Genomic DNA, 20,905 nt, shown 5'->3' with positions numbered 1-20,905 from the left:
AGGCACAGACTGAAAATATCCCTGCACCTCCCATGCTGGCCCTTCTGCACAGATCTGTGCTCCCAGTGTGTGGTCCAGGGCCCTGCTGACTCTGTAAGCTGCTGCTTTGCTCAGTGCTTTACCACTGGATGCTGTAATAAATCAGCTTTCTGTGATATTTGTGCTTGGGTTGTGATGGCTTTGCCTCTTTCCGGAGACTCAGTCCAGGTCCAGGCCCCTCCTGACCAGAAAGATCTGGAGGGGATGGAGCATGTCCAGGGAATGGAGCTGGGAAGGGTCTGGAGAACCAGGGGGGGCTGAGGGAGCTGGGAAGGGGCTGGAGCCCCAGGAGAGGCTGAGGGAGCTGGGAAGGGTCTGAGCCTGGAGCAAAGGAGGCTCAGGGGGACCTTGTGGCTCTGCACAAGTCCCTGCCAGGAGGGGACAGCCGGGGGGGTCGGGCTGTGCCCAGGGAACAGGGACAGGAGCAGAGGGAACGGCCTCAGGCTGGGCCAGGGGAGCTCAGGGTGGAATCAGCAGGAATTTCCCCATGGAAAGGGGGCTCAGGCCTTGGCAGGGGCTGCCCAAGGAGATGGTGACTCACTGTCCCTGGGGGTGTCCGAGGAAGGACTGGATGTGGCACTTGGTGCTCTGCTCTGGGCTGGGGACATAGGTTGGACTTGATGATCTCAGAGGTCTTTTCCATCCTCAGTGCTCCTGGGATTCTGTGCTGGCATTCTCGTTTGTGTCCTGAGCTATTGAGGTCAGAGGAGACTTTGTGTCACCCTCAGGCCTCTTCCCTGAAAAGTGGAACTTGATGTGTCAAAACCAAGTCCCAGCTTTGACCCTTCATGTGTGTGTGAGGGACAATCTCAGGGCCACAGGGTCCTTGGGGACCTTCCCTCCAGCAGAGATGATGATGTCTGGGGGCTGTGTTCTGTTTGGAAGTGTGGATTTTTCCAAACTCTTTAACCTAAAGTTCCTCTCCTGGCTCTTGGCAGAGTTATTTCCCTCTAGTAGATGCCCTGAGGGAGGTGATCTCTGTCCCTGGTGCTCAGCTTTTTGTCATGGCTTTTTGTCACGGCTTACTGTCCCAGCTTTCTGTCCCTCCCCTCTGGCAGTGACTCTTGATGGAAGACCACGGAGTGAGCCAGGCAGAGCACATGGCTACCATCGAGGCGCACGCCGTGGCCCAGCAGGTGCAGCAGGTGCACGTGGCCACCTACACGGAGCACAGCATGCTGAGCGCCGACGAGGACTCGCCCTCCTCGCCCGAGGACACCTCCTACGACGACTCCGACATCCTCAACTCCACGGCGGCCGACGAGGTCACTGCTCACCTGGCTGCTGCAGGTAAAGATGGGAGCTGCTCTGTCACCATCATCACCGTCACCATCATCATCGTCACCTCCTGGTGATGCTTGTAGAGTAAAATGAGGGAATGGTTGGCATCTGGCTCTGTTGATTTAGAATGTTGAACAGTTCTTTTATTAAACTATATTATATTATACTATAATACATTAAAGTGATGCTATCCTATACTAAATTACATGCTAGACAAAACTTGGGACTGTCTCGAGACAGCCAGGACACAGCTTTGAGTGATTGGCCAAGGAAACAAAACAATCCTCAGCAGAACCCAATCAAGGGCTCCCCTCAGGTAAACAATCTTCCTAACACATTCCACATGTGCAGAAACAACAGGAGTAGCAAGTGGAGATAAGAATTGGTTTCTCTTCTTCTCTCTGTGCTTCTCCAGGAAAACACCTGGGAGAGAGAATCATTTCTCTCTCTCTGTTCAATGCTACAATGCCTGGAGTGGCTGTTGGAGCCCTGGTTGCTGAGAATTTTAGATTTTCTGCTCTGACAGACACTGACCCCCAAGAGAACACTGCATTTGACCTGAGGTCGTAGGAAAAGCTTCCAAAATTGAATGACAAAACTGAAATTATGAGTGTGTAGTTGTCTGGGTTTGGAAAGCCAGGTGTCTGCTGAGGAAGGCAGGAGCCTCCCCTGAAATGGAAAATGCAAACCCCCTCCCCATGAATTGTTATAAATTTGAAATTAAGGGGAGCTCAGGCAAAGATATAGAAATAGGAATAACAGTTCTGTACTAGGGAAATTAAAAGTACAAATGCAATGGTACAAGAAAGAAATCGACCCAGTGGCAGAGTGAGAGCAGGAGCTGAGCCCTGTGTGTCAGGCTGGTGGCACAGTCCCATCCCAGGGGGGCTCAGGGTGGTGGCACAGTCCCATCCCAGGGGGGCTCAGGGTGGTGGCACAGTCCCATCCCAGGGGGGCTCAGGGTGGTGGCACAGTCCCATCCCAGGGGGGCTCAGGGTGGTGGCACAGTCCCATCCCAGGGGGGCTCAGGGTGGTGGCACAGTCCCATCCCAGGGGGGCTCAGCCCTCCTGCAGTGCCAGCTGTGGTTCTGCTGGAGCAGGGATCCTGCACAAGGGGGGAGTTTTCCTCTGCAGCTCCAGGGCTGCTGGAGATGGGCCTGCTCTCCCTCTGGGAATGCAGGGCAGCAGAAAGCTGCTCCTCTGGCAATGCAGTGGGCAAAGGCTGCTGGGCTGTTCCCAGGGCAGATTGGATCCAGGTAGGAATGCTTGGCTCCTCCCCTGGGCGGAGCATCTCCCCATGGGATGGTGGGATTTGATCAGCCATGCAGGGACACTCAGTGGCCGTGAACAGAAGATATTTAATAATTAATGGCCCATGGACAGAAGAGATCTCCTGGAGGGAGGGTTGGCTGTGGGAGAGATAAAGAAAACTGCCCCAGGAACAGCAGAGAACTGCTCCACAGATGGGAATAGAACAGTCACCCATTTCCAACCTAAGACAGTGCTTTAATTAAAAGTGTGTAATATCACGTAGTAGAAAACTTAGAGTTTAATGTTTTAGAATATAGTAATATATATAAAACAAAATGAAAGTTTTAATTCAGAAGCTAGTCCTTCTTTACCTTCTTCATGAGTTTAAGTAGTATTGTGTAATCAAATTTAGAAGTTCGCCTTGCAGAGCATGAGTAGTTGGTTATTGAGTTAAAAGTAAAAATCATTTAAGTGTGGCTTTCTTAATTAGACAGTTTATCCTTTAAAAGCCTTGTAGAGAGAGAAATCCATCTCCATTTTTAACTTGTTAGAGAAAAAGTACTGTAGAAATCACAGTTTGTGAGACTGTAATATAAATAAGAACTATCAGACATCTAAGTCCAAACAAGAAATACCATCTCTCATGATTAATGCTAACCTTTAAAAAAAAACCCAAAAAATCAACAGCTACCTAAAAGAGGAGTTGGACAAAATTAAGAGAATAAAAGTGGGTATTTATTGAAGGCCATCCATAGATACACCTTGGGCAGTCAGAAGCCTTCCAGAGGCTGCACCCAAGATGGTCACAAGTTTTTCAGAGCATTATAAGTTTGGTCCATTTACATATCAGGGGTTAATCCTCCACTTACAGCTTCAGGTAATGAAGTAATTCACCCCAAGTTTGCCCCCTACAAATTTAACATTTCTCAGGGTGTCCTAGATTGCAAGGCAATGTGTGTTCTGCTCCCATCTGTCAGAGGTGGGGCAGTTATCTCTGTTTTCTGGGGCAGTTATCTCTGTTCCCTGGGGCAGTTATCTCTGTTCCTGGGGCAGTTATCTCTGTTCATGGGGCAGTTATCTCTGTTCATGGGGCAGTTATCTCTGTCCCTGGGGCAGTTATCTCTGTTCCCTGGGGCAGTTATCTCTGTTCCTGGGGCAGTTATCTCTGTTCTCTGGGGCAGTTATCTCTGTTCCCTGGGGCAGTTATCTCTGTCCCTGGGGCAGTTATCTCTGTCCCTGGGGCAGTTATCTCTGTTCATGGGGCAGTTATCTCTGTTCATGGGGCAGTTATCTCTGTCCCTGGGGCAGTTATCTCTGTTCATTGGGGCAGTTATCTCTGTTCCTGGGGCAGTTATCTCTGTTCCTGGGCAGTTATCTCTGCTCCTGGGGCAGTTATCTCTGTTCTCTGGGCAGTTATCTCTGTCCCTGGGGCAGTTATCTCTGTCCTTGGGGCAGTTATCTCTGTGCACTGGAGCAGTTATCTCTGTTCCTGGGGCAGTTATCTCTGTTCTCTGGGCAGTTATCTCTGTCCCTGGGGCAGTTATCTCTGTTCCTGGGGCAGTTATCTCTGTTCCTGGGGCAGTTATCTCTGTTCCTGGGGCAGTTATCTCTGTTCTCTGGGCAGTTATCTCTGTTCCTGGGGCAGTTATCTCTGTTCACTGGGGCAGTTATCTCTGTTCATGGGGCAGTTATCTCTGTTCTCTGGGCAGTTATCTCTGTCCCTGGGGCAGTTATCTCTGTTCCTGGGGCAGTTATCTCTGTTCACTGGGGCAGTTATCTCTGTTCTCTGGGGCAGTTATCTCTGTTCACTGGGGCAGTTATCTCTGTTCCTGGGCAGTTATCTCTGTTCTCTGGGGCAGTTATCTCTGTTCTCTGGGGCAGTTATCTCTGTTCCTGGGGCAGTTATCTCTGTTCCTGGGGCAGTTATCTCTGTCCCTGGGGCAGTTATCTCTGTTCCTGGGGCAGTTATCTCTGTCCCTGGGGCAGTTATCTCTGTTCATGGGGCAGTTATCTCTGTTCACTGGGGCAGTTATCTCTGTTCACTGGGGCAGTTATCTCTGTTCTCTGGGCAGTTATCTCTGTTCACTGGGGCAGTTATCTCTGTTCTCTGGGGCAGTTATCTCTGTCCCTGGGGCAGTTATCTCTGTCCCTGGGGCAGTTATCTCTGTCCCTGGGGCAGTTATCTCTGTTCACTGGGGCAGTTATCTCTGTTCATGGGGCAGTTATCTCTGTTCACTGGGGCAGTTATCTCTGTTCATGGGGCAGTTATCTCTGTTCTCTGGGCAGTTATCTCTGTTCACTGGGGCAGTTATCTCTGTTCTCTGGGGCAGTTATCTCTGCTCCTGGGGCAGTTATCTCTGTTCCTGGGCAGTTATCTCTGTTCCTGGGGCAGTTATCTCTGTTCCCTGGGGCAGTTATCTCTGTTCCCTGGGGCAGTTATCTCTGTTCACTGGGGCAGTTATCTCTGTCCCTGGGGCAGTTATCTCTGTTCATGGGGCAGTTATCTCTGTTCACTGGGGCAGTTATCTCTGTTCCTGGGGCAGTTATCTCTGTTCCTGGGCAGTTATCTCTGTTCCTGGGCAGTTATCTCTGTCCATGGGCAGTTATCTCTGTTCATTGGGGCAGTTATCTCTGTTCATTGGGGCAGTTATCTCTGTTCCCTGGGGCAGTTATCTCTGTTCCTGGGGCAGTTATCTCTGTTCTCTGGGGCAGTTATCTCTGTTCCTGGGGCAGTTATCTCTGTTCTCTGGGGCAGTTATCTCTGTTCCTGGGGCAGTTATCTCTGTTCTCTGGGGCAGTTATCTCTGTTCCTGGGCAGTTATCTCTGTCCATGGGCAGTTATCTCTGTTCATTGGGGCAGTTATCTCTGTTCATTGGGGCAGTTATCTCTGTTCATTGGGGCAGTTATCTGTGTCCCTGGGGCAGTTATCTCTGTTCCTGGTGCAGTTATCTCTGTTCCTGGGCAGTTATCTCTGTTCCCTGGGGCAGTTATCTCTGTTCACTGGGGCAGTTATCTCTGTTCCTGGGGCAGTTATCTCTGTTCTCTGGGCAGTTATCTCTGTTCCTGGGGCAGTTATCTCTGTTCCTGGGCAGTTATCTCTGTTCACTGGGGCAGTTATCTCTGTTCCTGGGGCAGTTATCTCTGTTCCTGGGCAGTTATCTCTGTTCTCTGGGCAGTTATCTCTGTTCCTGGGCAGTTATCTCTGTTCTCTGGGGCAGTTATCTCTGTTCTCTGGGCAGTTATCTCTGTTCACTGGGGCAGTTTTCTTTATCTCTCCCACAGCCAACCCTCCCTCCAGGAGATCCCTTTTGTCCATGGCCTCTGAGTGTCCCTGCAGGGCTGATCAAATTCCACCATCCCATGGGGAGATGCTCCGCCCAGGGGAGGAGCCAAGCATTCCTACCTGGGTATAATTTGAGATTTTGAGACCCCAGGACAGGCTTTTCCACTGCATTCCCAGAGGAGCAGCTGCCTCTTCCACTGGAGCTGCAGAGGAAAACTCCCCCCTTGTGCAGGATCCCTGCTCCAGCAGAACCACAGCTGGCACTGCAGGAGGGCTGAGCCCCCCTGGGATGGGACTGTGCCACCACCCTGAGCCCCCCTGGGATGGGACTGTGCCACCACCCTGAGCCCCCTGGGATGGGACTGTGCCACCACCCTGAGCCCCCCTGGGATGGGACTGTGCCACCACCCTGACACACAGGGCTCAGCTCCTGCTCTCACTCTGCCAGTGGTGTTTTGATTTACTGCATTGTTTCTTTTATTTTTTATTTTATTTGCTGATGAAGAACTGTTATTCCTATTCTCATATCTTTGCCTGAGAGCCCCTTAATTTCAAATTTATAACAATTCAGAGGAGGGGGTTTGCATTTTCCATTTCAGGGGAGGCTCCTGCCTTCCTCAGCAGACAGCTGGCCAAACAAAGACACAGGGCCTAAGACAGTAGGGTGTCCTTGAGTTTCAGGGCTAGAGAGGAATTGTTTTATCTCAATAAAATGGGAGAACTGCAGCTGACAGGCTAAAGAGTTTTAGAGTTAGACACTAAAGCAGTACAGGATCTGAAAAATAGAAAAGCAAAATCCCAAGGCATCACTGGTCCATCTCACCCACGGGAATATTCCACAGGAAATTCTCCCTGCTGCCTGCTTGAATCCCACATTGTTTTTGTGTGGATCACAGAGGTGCTTTGCACAAAGGTCCCTGCTAAAATGCTGCCTCAAGTCATGAAATTAAAATACCAAATATGTCAAAGAGCAAAGATTATTTCAGGCCCCACAGAAACAACTTCAAAAACTAACCCAGGAGTGCAGCCTTGCTGAGTCAGGGAGCTCACGTGTTGGGCCTCTCCCAGGGAGATCCACAGAAGATCCTGATGTATCCAGACTGGGAAGGTACTTCAGAATCACACATTCCTCCAGTGAGCCAGATGTCCTCCAGACTGGGCCTGGAGTGGGTCTGCATGGGCAGAAAAATGGGGTGAGAATAAAGCACTGAGTCTGGCCTGACTCTGTATCAGACCTGAGACCAAACCCAGGAGGTTCCACCACCCCCTGAGCATCCCATGCCTCTTGCTTATGACCTTCCCAGCCTCCCACCCTGCAGGAATTTTTCTTTCCCCTTCCCTTCTGGCACACAGGATTTTCAGGCCTGGGTGGTCTTCAGAAGACTCTGGTAGGGCACTGCTGGCAGCTCAGGATTTTCCATTTCTTTCCCTGGTAGGGCACTGCTGGCAGCTCAGGATTTTCCATTTCTTTCCCTGGTAGGGCACTGCTGGGAACTCTGGATTTTCCATTTCTTTCCCTGGTAGGGCACTGCTGGCAGCTCAGGATTTTCCATTTCTTTCCCTGGTAGGGCACTGCTGGGAACTCTGGATTTTCCATTTCTTTCCCTGGTAGGGCACTGCTGGCAGCTCAGGATTTTCCATTTCTTTCCCTGGTAGGACACTGCTGGGAACTCTGGATTTTCCATTTCTTTCCCTGGTAGGGCACTGCTGGGAACTCTGGATTTTCCATTTCTTTCCCTGGTAGGGCACTGCTGGCAGCTCTGGATTTTCCACTTCTTTCCCTAGTAGGGCACTGCTGGGAACTCTGGATTTTCCATTTCCTTCCCTGGTAGGACATTGCTGGCAGCTCTGGATTTTCCATTTCTTTCCCTGGTAGGGCACTGCTGGCAGCTCTGGATTTTCCATTTCTTTCCCTGGTAGGGCACTGCTGGGAACTCTGGATTTTCCATTTCTTTCCCTGGTAGGGCACTGCTGGGAGCTCTGGATTTTCCATTTCTTTCCCATTAGAGCAGGTCCTGAATCCCTCAGGAAAGCCTCAGGCTCCTGATGCTGTAGCTGAGGTGTCCAAGCAGGATTTGTGGAGCTGTTCCTGGTTTCCTCTTCCCAGCCACCAGGATCTCCTCACTTATTCAAAGTCTTGGGAGTTTCTCAGTGTGTTTGGAAGATGAAACTCAGAATTCTGTGAGAGTAAGGACAACTTCAGGCTGAAATAAGTGACTTTCACCCAGGACTGAGCTGGGGTTTGCCAGCCTGGGGGATGGAGCTCTCGCTGCAGCGCAGAGCTCAGGGAGGGATTGGTGTCACTTGGCTCTGCTGGGGACACCCTGGGCACCCATTCCTGGCTGGGGACACGGTGCCAAGGTCCCTGCTGAGCTGCTGGAGCTGACTGACCCTCTGTGCTGTGCTTTGCAGGCCCTGTGGGGATGGCAGCAGCTGCTGCTGTGGCAACGGGGAAGAAGCGGAAGCGGCCTCACGTGTTTGAGTCCAACCCCTCCATCCGGAAGAGGCAGCAGACACGATTGCTCAGGTGAGCACTCACCTGGCCCTGCCACCTCAGTGTCCTCCAGCCAGCCCTGGTGGCCTCTGTGGTCACACCAGGGGCTGCCCTGGAGTCACCCAGCTCGGGGATTTTTTGGGAATGTCTTTCTGGAAGCCAAGAGTTGTGGTTTAGTTTGCATTCAAGGGTTAAACTGCAGCTCTGCTCAGCTCTGGTTTTGTGATCACCAGGACTGACACCCTGGTGGATCCATTGTTCTGTTTTAACCCCAGCTGGTCACCAGTTATCTGTCACAGTGATATTCCAAGATATCCATAGTGGCTTTAGCAGAAATTGAAGCCCCATCCATATCCCAGCTCTGCAAAGGATTTATCTGCCTCACAAAAAAAGTCATTTCTGCTTGATTAAACCATCCTGGGGGTAAATTCAGTGTGTGTGTATATCCAAATTCCCTTTGCCATTGGACAAACCCCGAGGTGAAGACTGGAGGGTTCAGAGCACAATTTTAGGAAGAATAATCCAGGGGAGATGCCTGCCTGAGTTGAAACACTTGTTTTGGCTTTAGAAACTTCCAGTGGAGACAGCAGAGCTCCAGAGCCCTGCAGGTGCTGCACTCCAGGTGCTCTGAGCCTGTTTGCCCACCTGATGGCCCCCGAGCCACAGCAGAGGGGACTGTGTGGCCCTGGAGGCACCACCCAGCTTCCTGCTCTGGAAACATTTGTGAACATCGGCTGCTACTGTTCCCTGCCTTCTGCAACAAAGAATTCTTACTGCTTCTGCTGTTTGGGATCTCACTGGGCAGTTCGTGTTAAATTATGGAGCAGAGTTACTGCTAAATACTAATCCTTGGGAGTGAACTCCCTGCCTTTTCCAGCTCCGTTCTGGTTTTCCCTCCTTCCCCCTGCTCAGCTGTTTATTGTGGTGTTTCTGTGTTTATTGTGGTGTTTCTGTGTTTATTGCAGAGTTTCTGTGTTTATTGCAGTGTTTCTGTGTTTATTGCAGGGTTGCTGGAGAACAAATCCTTTTCTCCCTTGAAATATGAGCAATAGATTTTTGAAGAAACTGCTCAGTGAAGGAATTATTTCCTCTCCTTTCACGCACCTGCTTCATTTTGCTACATTCAGATAATGACAAAATATCTTTCTTTTTTTTTCCACTCTGACCAGTTGAACACATGCTTGTGCTTAATTTTCACCCCACTGGGAATCAAGAGGCAATCCCAAACCCCTGACTGTGGGATCTGGGTGTAGCTGGTGGTGCTTTTTGGCAAACCTGAAGTTACCAGGACAGGGGCTGAGCTGTCACCTCAGGGACTGCTCAGGTTTTCTGGGGAAAACATTACTTCCCTCTTGCTTTTGGAGATTTTGCCACCATTGCTGACTCTTGCACTGCTTAAAAGGGAATAAGAGGCAGAAAACATCCAGTGGAACATTTAATTCTGAAGGGAGTTGCTGATGGGGCAGGTGTTGGGACACCTGGGTTTCCTGTGCTGAGCTGTTGCAATATTTCCAGTTCTTGCTTATCCTGTAGCTTGAATTCCTCCAGGTCTGGTTTGAGCAGGACTTTGGTGTGCTGGAGAATTGCACTGGATGTAAAACAACCTCTGACTGCAGGCCTCTTTTGATGAATCATTCAGGGGCTTCAACAAAACACAAGTTTTGTGTTGCTGAGACAGAGTGGAAGTGCAGACTCTCGCTGCCCCAGCTTTGCTGCTCTGGTGATTTCTCTTTTCACATCAATGAGGAAAGGAGAGAGGGGAGAATAATTGACATTTGAGCTGCTGGGTGACTGCAGGGAGCACAGCAGGCCTGTGGAACAGAGGAATAAACCCAATATGTGGCCAAGCTGAGCAGCTGGGGCTCTGTTTCTCACCTTGTGGAAGGGAGCTGGAGTCAGAGGGGCTGTGTGTGTGCAGGGTGGTGCTGATGGCCATGCCCTGTTTTGCCCTGTTCCAGGAAGCTGCGGGCCACGCTGGATGAGTACACCACCAGAGTGGGGCAGCAGGCCATCGTCCTGTGCATCTCACCCTCCAAACCCAACCCTGTCTTCAAAGTGTTCGGTGCTGCACCCCTGGAGAACGTGGTAGGTGTCCCTGGGAAAGTGAGGAAAGAAATTCCTCACCTTCTCTGCAGATCTTCTTCTGCTCAGGGCAGCCTTGGAGGCCTGGTAGGGATCTGAAGGTCATGTTAAAAACCCTGGAAAACAGAGGTTAGGTTTTATGGAATGCAGTGCTGGACCTGGCTGAGACAGTGGTTTCAGAGATCTTTTCCAGCCTGAATGTGGCTGTGACTGCCTGACATGAGGGCAGCCCTGAGGTCCTCTCTTCCCTTCAAGAATGGCTGCCTGGCACATCTCACCAGGGGGAATATCCTGGATTAAAAATCAGAGGGAACAGAATGACACAGAATGCCAGAACCCCTGAGGTTGGAAAAGACCTCCAGGATCATTGAGTCCAAGGTGTCAAAACCCCACTTTGTCCCCAGCCCAGAGCTCTGAGTGCCACATTCAGGAATTCCTTGGACACCTCCAGGGATGGGCACTCCAGAGCTCCCTGGGCAGCTCTGACCCCCTTTCCATGGGGAAATTCCTGCTGATTCCACCCTGAGCTCCCCTGGCCCAGCCTGGGGCCGTTCCCTCTGCTCCTGTCCCTGTTCCCTGGAGCACAGCCCGACCCCCCCGGCTGTCCCCTCCTGGCAGGGACTTGTGCAGAGCCACAAGGTCCCCCCTGAGCCTCCTCTTCTCCAGACTAAACCCTAAAAATGACATGTTTAAACTCAGCTCTGCTGTCTGCACCTTATTGCAGACCCTGCCCAGGACAAGTTCTGCCGTCAGAACTTTTCCTTTCATCCCACACATTCTTCCCTTGCCAGTGTTACTGCAGGTTTCATCAGCAGCTCTTCCCTAGGGCCAAGTCTCGGGGGGCTGCTGGCTGTTCCCTGCCAGCTGTGCCTCTGTTTGCTCCTCCTGCTCTGCAGCACCTTGGGGAAGGTGGCTGGGCCTGCAGCCTGCTCCTCTCCTGGTGCTGCTCCCCTTGTTTACCTGAGCCCACCAACTCCCCACAGGTCCGCAAGTACAAGAGCACCATCCTGGAGGACCTGGAGTCGGCGCTGGCCGAGCACGCCCCGGCCCCCCAGGAGGTCAACTCGGAGCTGCCCCCCCTCACCATCGATGGCATCCCCGTCTCCGTGGACAAGATGACCCAGGTGAGTGGGCAGGTGACCCAGGTGAGCAGCCAGCCCTGGCAGAGGCAGGGGAGCAGAGGGGTGTTGGGCATCTTGCAGTCACATCCTGTTGTTTTGTGTGGCTGCCTCTCCAGGGGATGCTCTGATCTCTTTCCCCTGGGGCTCTACCAGCTCGGGTTGTGGTTGGAGGTGGAGCTGTGTTAGTGGTGCTGATTTTCTCTGTGAAAAAACTGCTGGGGAGAGCTCAGGCTGCTGGGAGCATTCCCTTTGGAGCTGGTTTTGGCACCTCAGAAAGTGGGAACAGAGAAAATTTCCCTGTTCCCTGTTTGTTCCATGCTTTGCCACAATCTTTGGGCTCTGAGGTTGGGAAGGTCTCTCATGGACACCTCTCTGTGTCCTGTAGCTCACTCCCTCCTCCATTTCTTGCTGTGGATGGGAGCAGAGGGGAGTTAACCCCAGATCAGACCTTGAGTGGGATTGTTTTGTTGGGGCTTTGTTAGTGGTGCTGATTTTCTCTGTGAAAAAGCTGCTGGGGAGAGCTCAGGCTGCTGGGAGCATTCCCTTAGGAGCTGGTTTTGGCACCTCAGAAAGTGGGAACAGGGGAAATGTTTGTTCCGTGCTTTGCCACAGTCTTAGGTGTCAAAGTTGGAAGATCACTCATGGACACCTCTCTGTGTCCTGTAGCTCATTCCCTCCTCTGTTTCTTGCTGTGGATTGGAGCAGAGGGGAGTTTGCCTAAGGTTCAACCCCAGATCAGACCCTGAGTGGGATATTTTTATTGGAGCTTTGTTAGTGGTGCTGATTTTCTCTGTGAAAAAACTGCTGGGCAGAGCTCAGGCTGCTGGGAGTATTCCCTTTGGAGCTGGTTTTGGCACCTCAGAAAGTGGGAACAGGGGAAACGTTCCATGCTTTGCCACAATCTTTTGGCACCAAGGTTGGGATGGTCTCTCATGGACACCTCTCTGTGTCCTGTAGCTCACTCTCTCCTCCATTTCTTGCTGTGGATGGGAGCAGAGGGGAGTTAACCCCAGATCAGACCCTGAGTGGGATATTTTTGTTGGAGACAGGGAATTATCTGCCCTGGGCATGTGGGAGATTCCCTTTCTCTCCAGGTCCAGCCTGACCTCCCTGCTGGAAGAAAGTGGAGGGGGCTCCCCAGGGAAGCTGCATCTGGAGGGGAATCTCCTCCCCAGGGATGCAGGACCTGAATTCAGGCAGGTGTGTCCTGCAGGAGGCTCTGGGTGCACCCAGTCTGAGGCACCACAACAAGTTTTAAATGCTGAAAAGCAATTTTTTCTTCCAAGGGAATAACAAGATGGAAAGGGCAGCACACAAAGAGGCCAGAGCTGGGCAAAGATGTGCAGATTTTTCTGTGCTCTGCAGAGGTCACACCCTGCTCAGAGCACCATTTCCATTTCTTAGTGGAATCAGACAAGCTCACACTCCTAATAAAATTGTATTGAGCTTGCTGTGCTTTGGCTGGTACAGACCATTTCCCCAGTCCCTGACAAAGAAGACAAAAATGATTTCTTGGATTTTTAAACTCCTGTGGAAGGTGGCACTGCAGGAGCTCCTCTGACAGCTTTTGTTGTGTCCCAGGTGCAGTTCCCCATGGAAATGTTTTTCTCCTCCTGGTCCTGCAGGGCCTTTGCTCAGCCAGCCCAAAGTGCTGATGTAGAACCTCTTCTTTCAAATCCCCTCCTGCTGCTCTGTGGTAGAAAACCAAGGATCTTCTTAGGAATAGCCCTCATTGTTGCAGCCCAGTGAGGTAGCTCAGAAGAGCTTTGTGGAAAGGTTTCTCCTGAGCTGGGCATCATTTATTGTGGGAATCTTGATTCCCAGAGCTTCCAGTATAATTATTCATATTTTCTAGTAAAAAATCAGATTTTTTTTTTTTTTGCAGCCAAGTTGCACAAAACCCAATGGCAAACTGGAACAAAAATAAATACAGGTGTAATTAGGATGGCAGGGACTGGAAAAATGAGGCCTCTGCTTTCAGCAGGTGCCAGCAGGCAGGTGTAGAGGTGTCATCAGTCAGGAGGTGAGAATCATTCTCCTTTTAATTGCTCTGCTTCCCCAGTGGTCTGGAGGGAAATAAAGCCTTTATTTGCCTGGGCAAAGATGTTTCTCCAACCTTGGGAGTGGAGTTTTGCCTGGGCTGGGCAGGAAAACCTGTGTTGCAGAGGGGTTTTCAGCCCTCACAGAGGGGGATCTTGGTGCTTTCTGGACTTTGGTGACAGCTGAGTTTGCCCCTCAGCTTGTTCTGAGCTGCCTGTTGATGTGATTGAGGAGTAAAACTGAGTAATCTGAGCTTAACCAAGCTGAGCTCAGTGCTCCAGTCAGCTCTCACTGTTTCATGAACAGGTGATTTGTCCTTTAAGCTGACATTTTTGAGCCCCTGTGATTTATAACTTGCTTGTAGGAGGGAGTAAAAGCTTTTCTGGCTCTTACAAGCCAGAAAAAACTTCATAAAGTTTTTCAAAGAGCATCATGGTGCCCATTCACCTCCTGAGCAGGAGCAATCCTGCTCTCTCAGCTGGTCCCTGGCAGGCATCTTGGAATCAGCTCCCTTGCAGCTGAGCAATAGCCTGGATGGTTTTGTGGTTTCCCATCCATAGGGATGGATTCAGGGCTCAGTGTTCCCTCCCAGCCCTGGGAGGTGCAGCAGGGATGGATTCAGGGCTCAGTGTTCCCTCCCAGCCCTGGGAGGTGCAGCAGGGATGGATTCAGGGCTCAGTGTTCCCTCCCAGCCCTGGGAGGTGCAGCAGGGATGGATTCAGGGCTCAGTGTTCCATTCCAGCCCTGGAATTGCAGCAGGGATGGATTCAGGGCTCAGTGTTCCATCCCAGCCCTGGAATTGCAGCAGGGATGGATTCAGGGCTCAGTGTTCCATTCCAGCTCTGGGCAGTGCAGCAGGGATGGATTCAGGGCTCAGTGTTCCCTCCCAGCCCTGGAGGTGCAGCAGGGATGGATTCAGGGCTCAGTGTTCCATTCCAGCTCTGGGAGGTGCAGCAGGGATGGATTCAGGGCTCAGTGTTCCATTCCAGCTCTGGGAGGTGCAGCAGGGATGGATTCAGGGCTCAGTGTTCCCTCCCAGCCCTGGGAGGTGCAGCAGGGATGGATTCAGGGCTCAGTGTTCCCTCCCAGCCCTGGAGGTGCAGCAGGGATGGATTCAGGGCTCAGTGTTCCCTCCCAGCCCTGGGAGGTGCAGCAGGGATGGATTCAGGGCTCAGTGTTCCCTCCCAGCTCTGGGAGATGCAGCAGGGATGGATTCAGGGCTCAGTGTTCCCTCCCAGCCCTGGGAGGTGCAGCAGGGATGGATTCAGGGCTGAGGGTTCCATTCCAGCTCTGGGAGGTGCAGCAGGGATGGATTCAGGGCTCAGTGTTCCATTCCAGCCCTGGGAGGTGCAGCAGGGATGGATTCAGGGCTCAGGGTTCCCTCCCAGCCCTGGAATTGCAGCAGGGATGGATTCAGGGCTCAGTGTTCCCTCCCAGCCCTGGAGGTGCAGCAGGGATGGATTCAGGGCTCAGTGTTCCATTCCAGCCCTGGAATTGCAGCAGGGATGGATTCAGGGCTCAGTGTTCCCTCCCAGCCCTGGGAGGTGCAGCAGGGATGGATTCAGGGCTGAGGGTTCCCTCCCAGCCCTGGAGGTGCAGCAGGGATGGATTCAGGGCTCAGTGTTCCATTCCAGCTCTGGGAGGTGCAGCAGGGATGGATTCAGGGCTCAGTGTTCCCTCCCAGCCCTGGGCAGTGCAGCAGGGATGGATTCAGGGCTCAGTGTTCCCTCCCAGCCCTGGGAGGTGCAGCAGGGATGGATTCAGGGCTCAGTGTTCCCTCCCAGCTCTGGGAGGTACAGCAGGGATGGATTCAGGGCTCAGTGTTCCATTCCAGCCCTGGGAGGTGCAGCAGGGATGGATTCAGGGCTCAGTGTTCCCTCCCAGCCCTGGGAGGTGCAGCAGGGATGGATTCAGGGCTCAGTGTTCCCTCCTAGCCCTGGGCGGTGCAGCAGGGATGGATTCAGGGCTCAGTGTTCCATTCCAGCCCTGGGAGGTGCAGCAGGGATGGATTCAGGGCTCAGGGTTCTCTCCCAGCCCTGGGAGGTGCAGCAGGGATGGATTCAGGGCTCAGGGTTCCCTCCCAGCCCTGGGAAGTGCAGCAGGGATGGATTCAGGGCTCAGTGCTCCCTCCCAGCCCTGGGAGGTGCAGCAGGGATGGATTCAGGGCTGAGGGTTCCCTCCCAGCTCTGGGAGGTGCAGCAGGGATGGATTCAGGGCTCAGTGTTCCATTCCAGCCCTGGGAGGTGCAGCAGGGATGGATTCAGGGCTCAGTGTTCCCTCCCAGCCCTGGAATTGCAGCAGGGATGGATTCAGGGCTCAGTGTTCCCTCCCAGCCCTGGGAGGTGCAGCAGGGATGGATTCAGGGCTCAGTGTTCCATTCCAGCTCTGGGAGGTGCAGCAGGGATGGATTCAGGGCTCAGGGTTCCATTCCAGCCCTGGGAGGTGCAGCAGGGATGGATTCAGGGCTCAGTGTTCCATTCCAGCTCTGCGAGGTGCAGCAGGGATGGATTCAGGGCTCAGTGTTCCCTCCCAGCTCTGGGAGGTACAGCAGGGATGGATTCAGGGCTCAGTGTTCCATTCCAGCCCTGGGAGGTGCAGCAGGGATGGATTCAGGGCTCAGTGTTCCCTCCCAGCCCTGGGAGGTGCAGCAGGGATGGATTCAGGGCTCAGTGTTCCATTCCAGCCCTGGGCAGTGCAGCAGGGATGGATTCAGGGCTCAGTGTTCCATTCCAGCCCTGGGAGGTGCAGCAGGGATGGATTCAGGGCTCAGGGTTCTCTCCCAGCCCTGGGAGGTGCAGCAGGGATGGATTCAGGGCTCAGGGTTCCCTCCCAGCCCTGGGAAGTGCAGCAGGGATGGATTCAGGGCTCAGTGTTCCCTCCCAGCTCTGGGAGGTGCAGCAGGGATGGATTCAGGGCTCAGTGTTCCCTCCCAGCCCTGGGAGGTACAGCAGGGATGGATTCAGGGCTCAGTGTTCCCTCCCAGCCCTGGGAGGTGCAGCAGGGATGGATTCAGGGCTCAGTGTTCCATTCCAGCTCTGGGAGGTGCAGCAGGGATGGATTCAGGGCTCAGGGTTCTCTCCCAGCCCTGGGAGGTGCAGCAGGGATGGATTCAGGGCTGAGGGTTCCCTCCCAGCTCTGGGAGGTGCAGCAGGGATGGATTCAGGGCTCAGTGTTCCATTCCAGCCCTGGGAGGTGCAGCAGGGATGGATTCAGGGCTCAGTGTTCCCTCCCAGCCCTGGAATTGCAGCAGGGATGGATTCAGGGCTCAGTGTTCCCTCCCAGCCCTGGGAGGTGCAGCAGGGATGGATTCAGGGCTCAGTGTTCCATTCCAGCTCTGGGAGGTACAGCAGGGATGGATTCAGGGCTCAGTGTTCCATTCCAGCTCTGGGCAGTGCAGCAGGGATGGATTCAGGGCTCAGTGTTCCATTCCAGCTCTGGGAGGTGCAGCAGGGATGGATTCAGGGCTCAGGGTTCCATTCCAGCTCTGGGAGGTGCAGCAGGGATGGATTCAGGGCTCAGTGTTCCATTCCAGCCCTGGGAGGTGCAGCAGGGATGGATTCAGGGCTCAGTGTTCCATTCCAGCCCTGGGAGGTGCAGCAGGGATGGATTCAGGGCTCAGTGTTCCATTCCAGCTCTGGGAGGTGCAGCAGGGATGGATTCAGGGCTCAGTGTTCCATTCCAGCTCTGGGCAGTGCAGCAGGGATGGATTCAGGGCTCAGTGTTCCATTCCAGCCCTGGGCAGTGCAGCAGGGATGGATTCAGGGCTCAGTGTTCCCTCCTTGCCCTGGGAGGTGCAGCAGGGATGGATTCAGGGCTCAGTGTTCCCTCCCAGCCCTGGGAGGTGCAGCAGGGATGGATTCAGGGCTCAGTGTTCCATTCCAGCTCTGTGAGGTGCAGCAGGGATGGATTCAGGGCTCAGTGTTCCCTCCCAGCCCTGGGAGGTGCAGCAGGGATGGATTCAGGGCTCAGTGTTCCCTCCCAGCCCTGGGAGGTGCAGCAGGGATGGATTCAGGGCTCAGTGTTCCATTCCAGCCCTGGGAGGTGCAGCAGGGATGGATTCAGGGCTCAGTGTTCCCTCCCAGCCCTGGGAGGTGCAGCAGGGATGGATTCAGGGCTCAGTGTTCCCTCCCAGCTCTGGGAGGTGCAGCAGGGAGGGATTCAGGGCTCAGTGTTCCCTCCCAGCCCTGGGAGGTGCAGCAGGGATGGATTCAGGGCTCAGTGTTCCATTCCAGCCCTGGGAGGTGCAGCAGGGATGGATTCAGGGCTCAGTGTTCCCTCCCAGCTCTGGGAGGTGCAGCAGGGATGGATTCAGGGCTCAGTGTTCCCTCCCAGCCCTGGGAGGTGCAGCAGGGATGGATTCAGGGCTCAGTGTTCCATTCCAGCCCTGGGAGGTGCAGCAGGGATGGATTCAGGGCTCAGGGTTCCCTCCCAGCTCTGGGAGGTGCAGCAGGGATGGATTCAGGGCTCAGTGTTCCCTCCCAGCCCTGGAATTGCTGCAGGGATGGATTCAGGGCTCAGTGTTCCCTCCCAGCCCTGGGAGGTGCAGCAGGGATGGATTCAGGGCTCAGTGTTCCATTCCAGCCCTGGGAGGTGCAGCAGGGATGGATTCAGGGCTCAGTGTTCCATTCCAGCTCTGAGCAGTGCAGCAGGGATGGATTCAGGGCTCAGTGTTCCCTCCCAGCCCTGGGAGGTGCAGCAGGGATGGATTCAGGGCTCAGTGTTCCCTCCCAGCCCTGGGAGGTGCAGCAGGGATGGATTCAGGGCTCAGTGTTCCATTCCAGCCCTGGGCAGTGCAGCAGGGATGGATTCAGGGCTCAGTGTTCCCTCCCAGCCCTGGGAGGTGCAGCAGGGATGGATTCAGGGCTCAGTGTTCCATTCCAGCCCTGGGAGGTGCAGCAGGGATGGATTCAGGGCTCAGTGTTCTCTCCCAGCCCTGGAGGTGCAGCAGGGATGGATTCAGGGCTCAGTGTTCCCTCCCAGCCCTGGAGGTGCAGCAGGGATGGATTCAGGGCTCAGGGTTCCCTCCCAGCCCTGGGAGGTGCAGCAGGGATGGATTCAGGGCTCAGTGTTCCCTCCCAGCTCTGGGAGGTGCAGCAGGGATGGATTCAGGGCTCAGTGTTCCATTCCAGCCCTGGGAGGTGCAGCAGGGATGGATTCAGGGCTCAGTGTTCCCTCCCAGCCCTGGGAGGTGCAGCAGGGATGGATTCAGGGCTCAGTGTTCCATTCCAGCCCTGGGAGGTGCAGCAGGGATGGATTCAGGGCTCAGTGTTCCCTCCCAGCCCTGGGAGGTGCAGCAGGGATGGATTCAGGGCTGAGGGTTCCCTCCCAGCCCTGGAGGTGCAGCAGGGATGGATTCAGGGCTCAGTGTTCCATTCCAGCTCTGGGAGGTGCAGCAGGGATGGATTCAGGGCTCAGTGTTCCCTCCCAGCCCTGGGCAGTGCAGCAGGGATGGATTCAGGGCTCAGTGTTCCCTCCCAGCCCTGGGAGGTGCAGCAGGGATGGATTCAGGGCTCAGTGTTCCATTCCAGCTCTGGGAGGTGCAGCAGGGATGGATTCAGGGCTCAGTGTTCTCTCCCAGCCCTGGGAGGTGCAGCAGGGATGGATTCAGGGCTGAGGGTTCCCTCCTAGCCCTGGTGCAGTTGTTTTTCCCTCTCCCACCTCAGTTGCAGCCAAGGTCCTGTGTGGACTCAACTTTGCTTTTCCCAGAGATCCTGAGGCTGAGCTGTGGGGATGTGTAGAAAATTCCAGCCACAGGTTTTGCTCAGATCTAGAACCCACTTTGCTTGGTGTTTCCAGCTCTGGAGGGCAGTTGGAGTACAGCTGGCTGTGCTTTGGGCTGTTGCATTTGGGATTGGGATAGCTCAGTACCATTAATTCTTGAATTTAATATTAAAATGGAAACACTGAGCCTGTGTGAAAGGCTGGCAAAGAACCATTTCTCACAGTTTCTCCCAAATCCTCCATCCTGGGGGCTGCCTGAGCCCTTTCCCAGGGCACAAACTGGGGTTTTTCCAGCTGAGGTTGGATTTTTGGGTGTTTCCTGCATGGTGCCAGCAGAACCGTGGCTCCTGCAGGTGAATGTTCCCCCCTGTGCCCCAGGGGTGTGGGGGACAGTACCTGTGCCAGAGCCTGGCCTCGTTAGGGCACTAATTAGCCAGGCCCTCTCTGCTGGCTGTGCTGCTGATTGTCTCCCCGTGGATTAAAGACAAGCCCTCCTTAACAAGGACCTTGAGTAGCTTGAGCCCTGCCCTGCCAGGGAGCAGAAATTGATGGGGCTGGAGGCAGGGAGCACTGCTGATGGCAGGGCAGGGCAGCAGCTTTTGACTGCTTGGCACCACTCCTAAATGCTGAAAATCCTAAACTTTCTGGGCTAAAACCTCTAACCCCAACAGAATCCTACATTTAACCTAAAGCCATAAACCAGAATTGTTAATAACACTAAAATGACAAGTGTATGGTTAATTAAAAGCGTGTAATATCACAATTAAAAAACTTACAGTTTAGCATTTTAAAATATTGTATATTATTTTAAATATAATACATATATAATCTTAAATATAATACATATAAAACAAAATAGAAGTTATAAAGCAAAAACTAATCCTTCTACTTCCTTGTTCTTCATAAGCTTAAATAATATTTTGTAACTAAACAAAAAAATCCACAATATAAAGTTCAAGTAATTAATTGTTAAGTTAAAAAATATTTTAAGTATAACTTCTTAACTAAATAGTTTAAGCTTAAAAAACCTTATACAAAAACACATGTATACCATTTTGTAACTTATTAATAGAATGCTATAAATATTAATATAAATATATGAAATATAAATATATAATATAAATATATATAACATATAATATATAATATACACAGAATATTATAAAGAATATTTTATAAATAAATATATTATAAATATTTATTTATTTATAATATAAATAAAGAATAACAAACATCTAAACCTAAACATAAAACACCATCTCTAACACTTCAATCCCAACCTTAACAAAAATAAAAAAACCAAAAACCAACTCCAAAAACCCCCTGCTGCTACCAGGTTTATTTGAATAAATTATTGGGCAGAGTTGCTGCTAAATCCTAATCCTTGGGGATGAACTCCCTGCCTTCTCCAGCTCCATTCTGGTTTTCCCTCCTCCCCCAGCCCTGCTCCCTCAGCCCTGTTTGTTGCAGGGTTCCTGGAGAACAAATCCTTTTCTCTCCGGGGCTGTGAGCAATGTCTCTTTACAGAACCTGCTCTCTGGAGGAATTGTTGCTTTTCCCCTCACCAGGCTCCATCCAGGGAGCCTGGAGCA

The 20,905-nt window shown here is 52.7% G+C and overlaps 1 protein-coding gene across 2 annotated transcripts in view; it reads left to right on the top strand.

The window, feature by feature from the left end:
- Window positions 1-20,905, top strand: part of NRF1 (nuclear respiratory factor 1) — a 71,761-nt gene that overhangs the window by 12,441 nt on the left and 38,415 nt on the right. For both annotated transcript variants that reach the window (XM_059847629.1, XM_059847630.1), the window contains exons 2-5: window positions 1,098-1,329; window positions 8,268-8,382; window positions 10,308-10,434; window positions 11,415-11,555. In XM_059847629.1, coding sequence (XP_059703612.1) covers window positions 1,107-1,329; window positions 8,268-8,382; window positions 10,308-10,434; window positions 11,415-11,555 — 606 coding nt within the window. In that variant the 5' untranslated portion in view covers window positions 1,098-1,106. The remainder of the gene's footprint in view (window positions 1-1,097; window positions 1,330-8,267; window positions 8,383-10,307; window positions 10,435-11,414; window positions 11,556-20,905) is intronic.

The sequence above is a fragment of the Haemorhous mexicanus genome, chromosome 5, assembly GCF_027477595.1.
Source record: "Haemorhous mexicanus isolate bHaeMex1 chromosome 5, bHaeMex1.pri, whole genome shotgun sequence".
Taxonomy (NCBI): domain Eukaryota; kingdom Metazoa; phylum Chordata; class Aves; order Passeriformes; family Fringillidae; genus Haemorhous; species Haemorhous mexicanus.
Note: the sequence above shows the minus strand (reverse complement) of the source record. Positions and strands in the feature narration are given on the sequence as shown.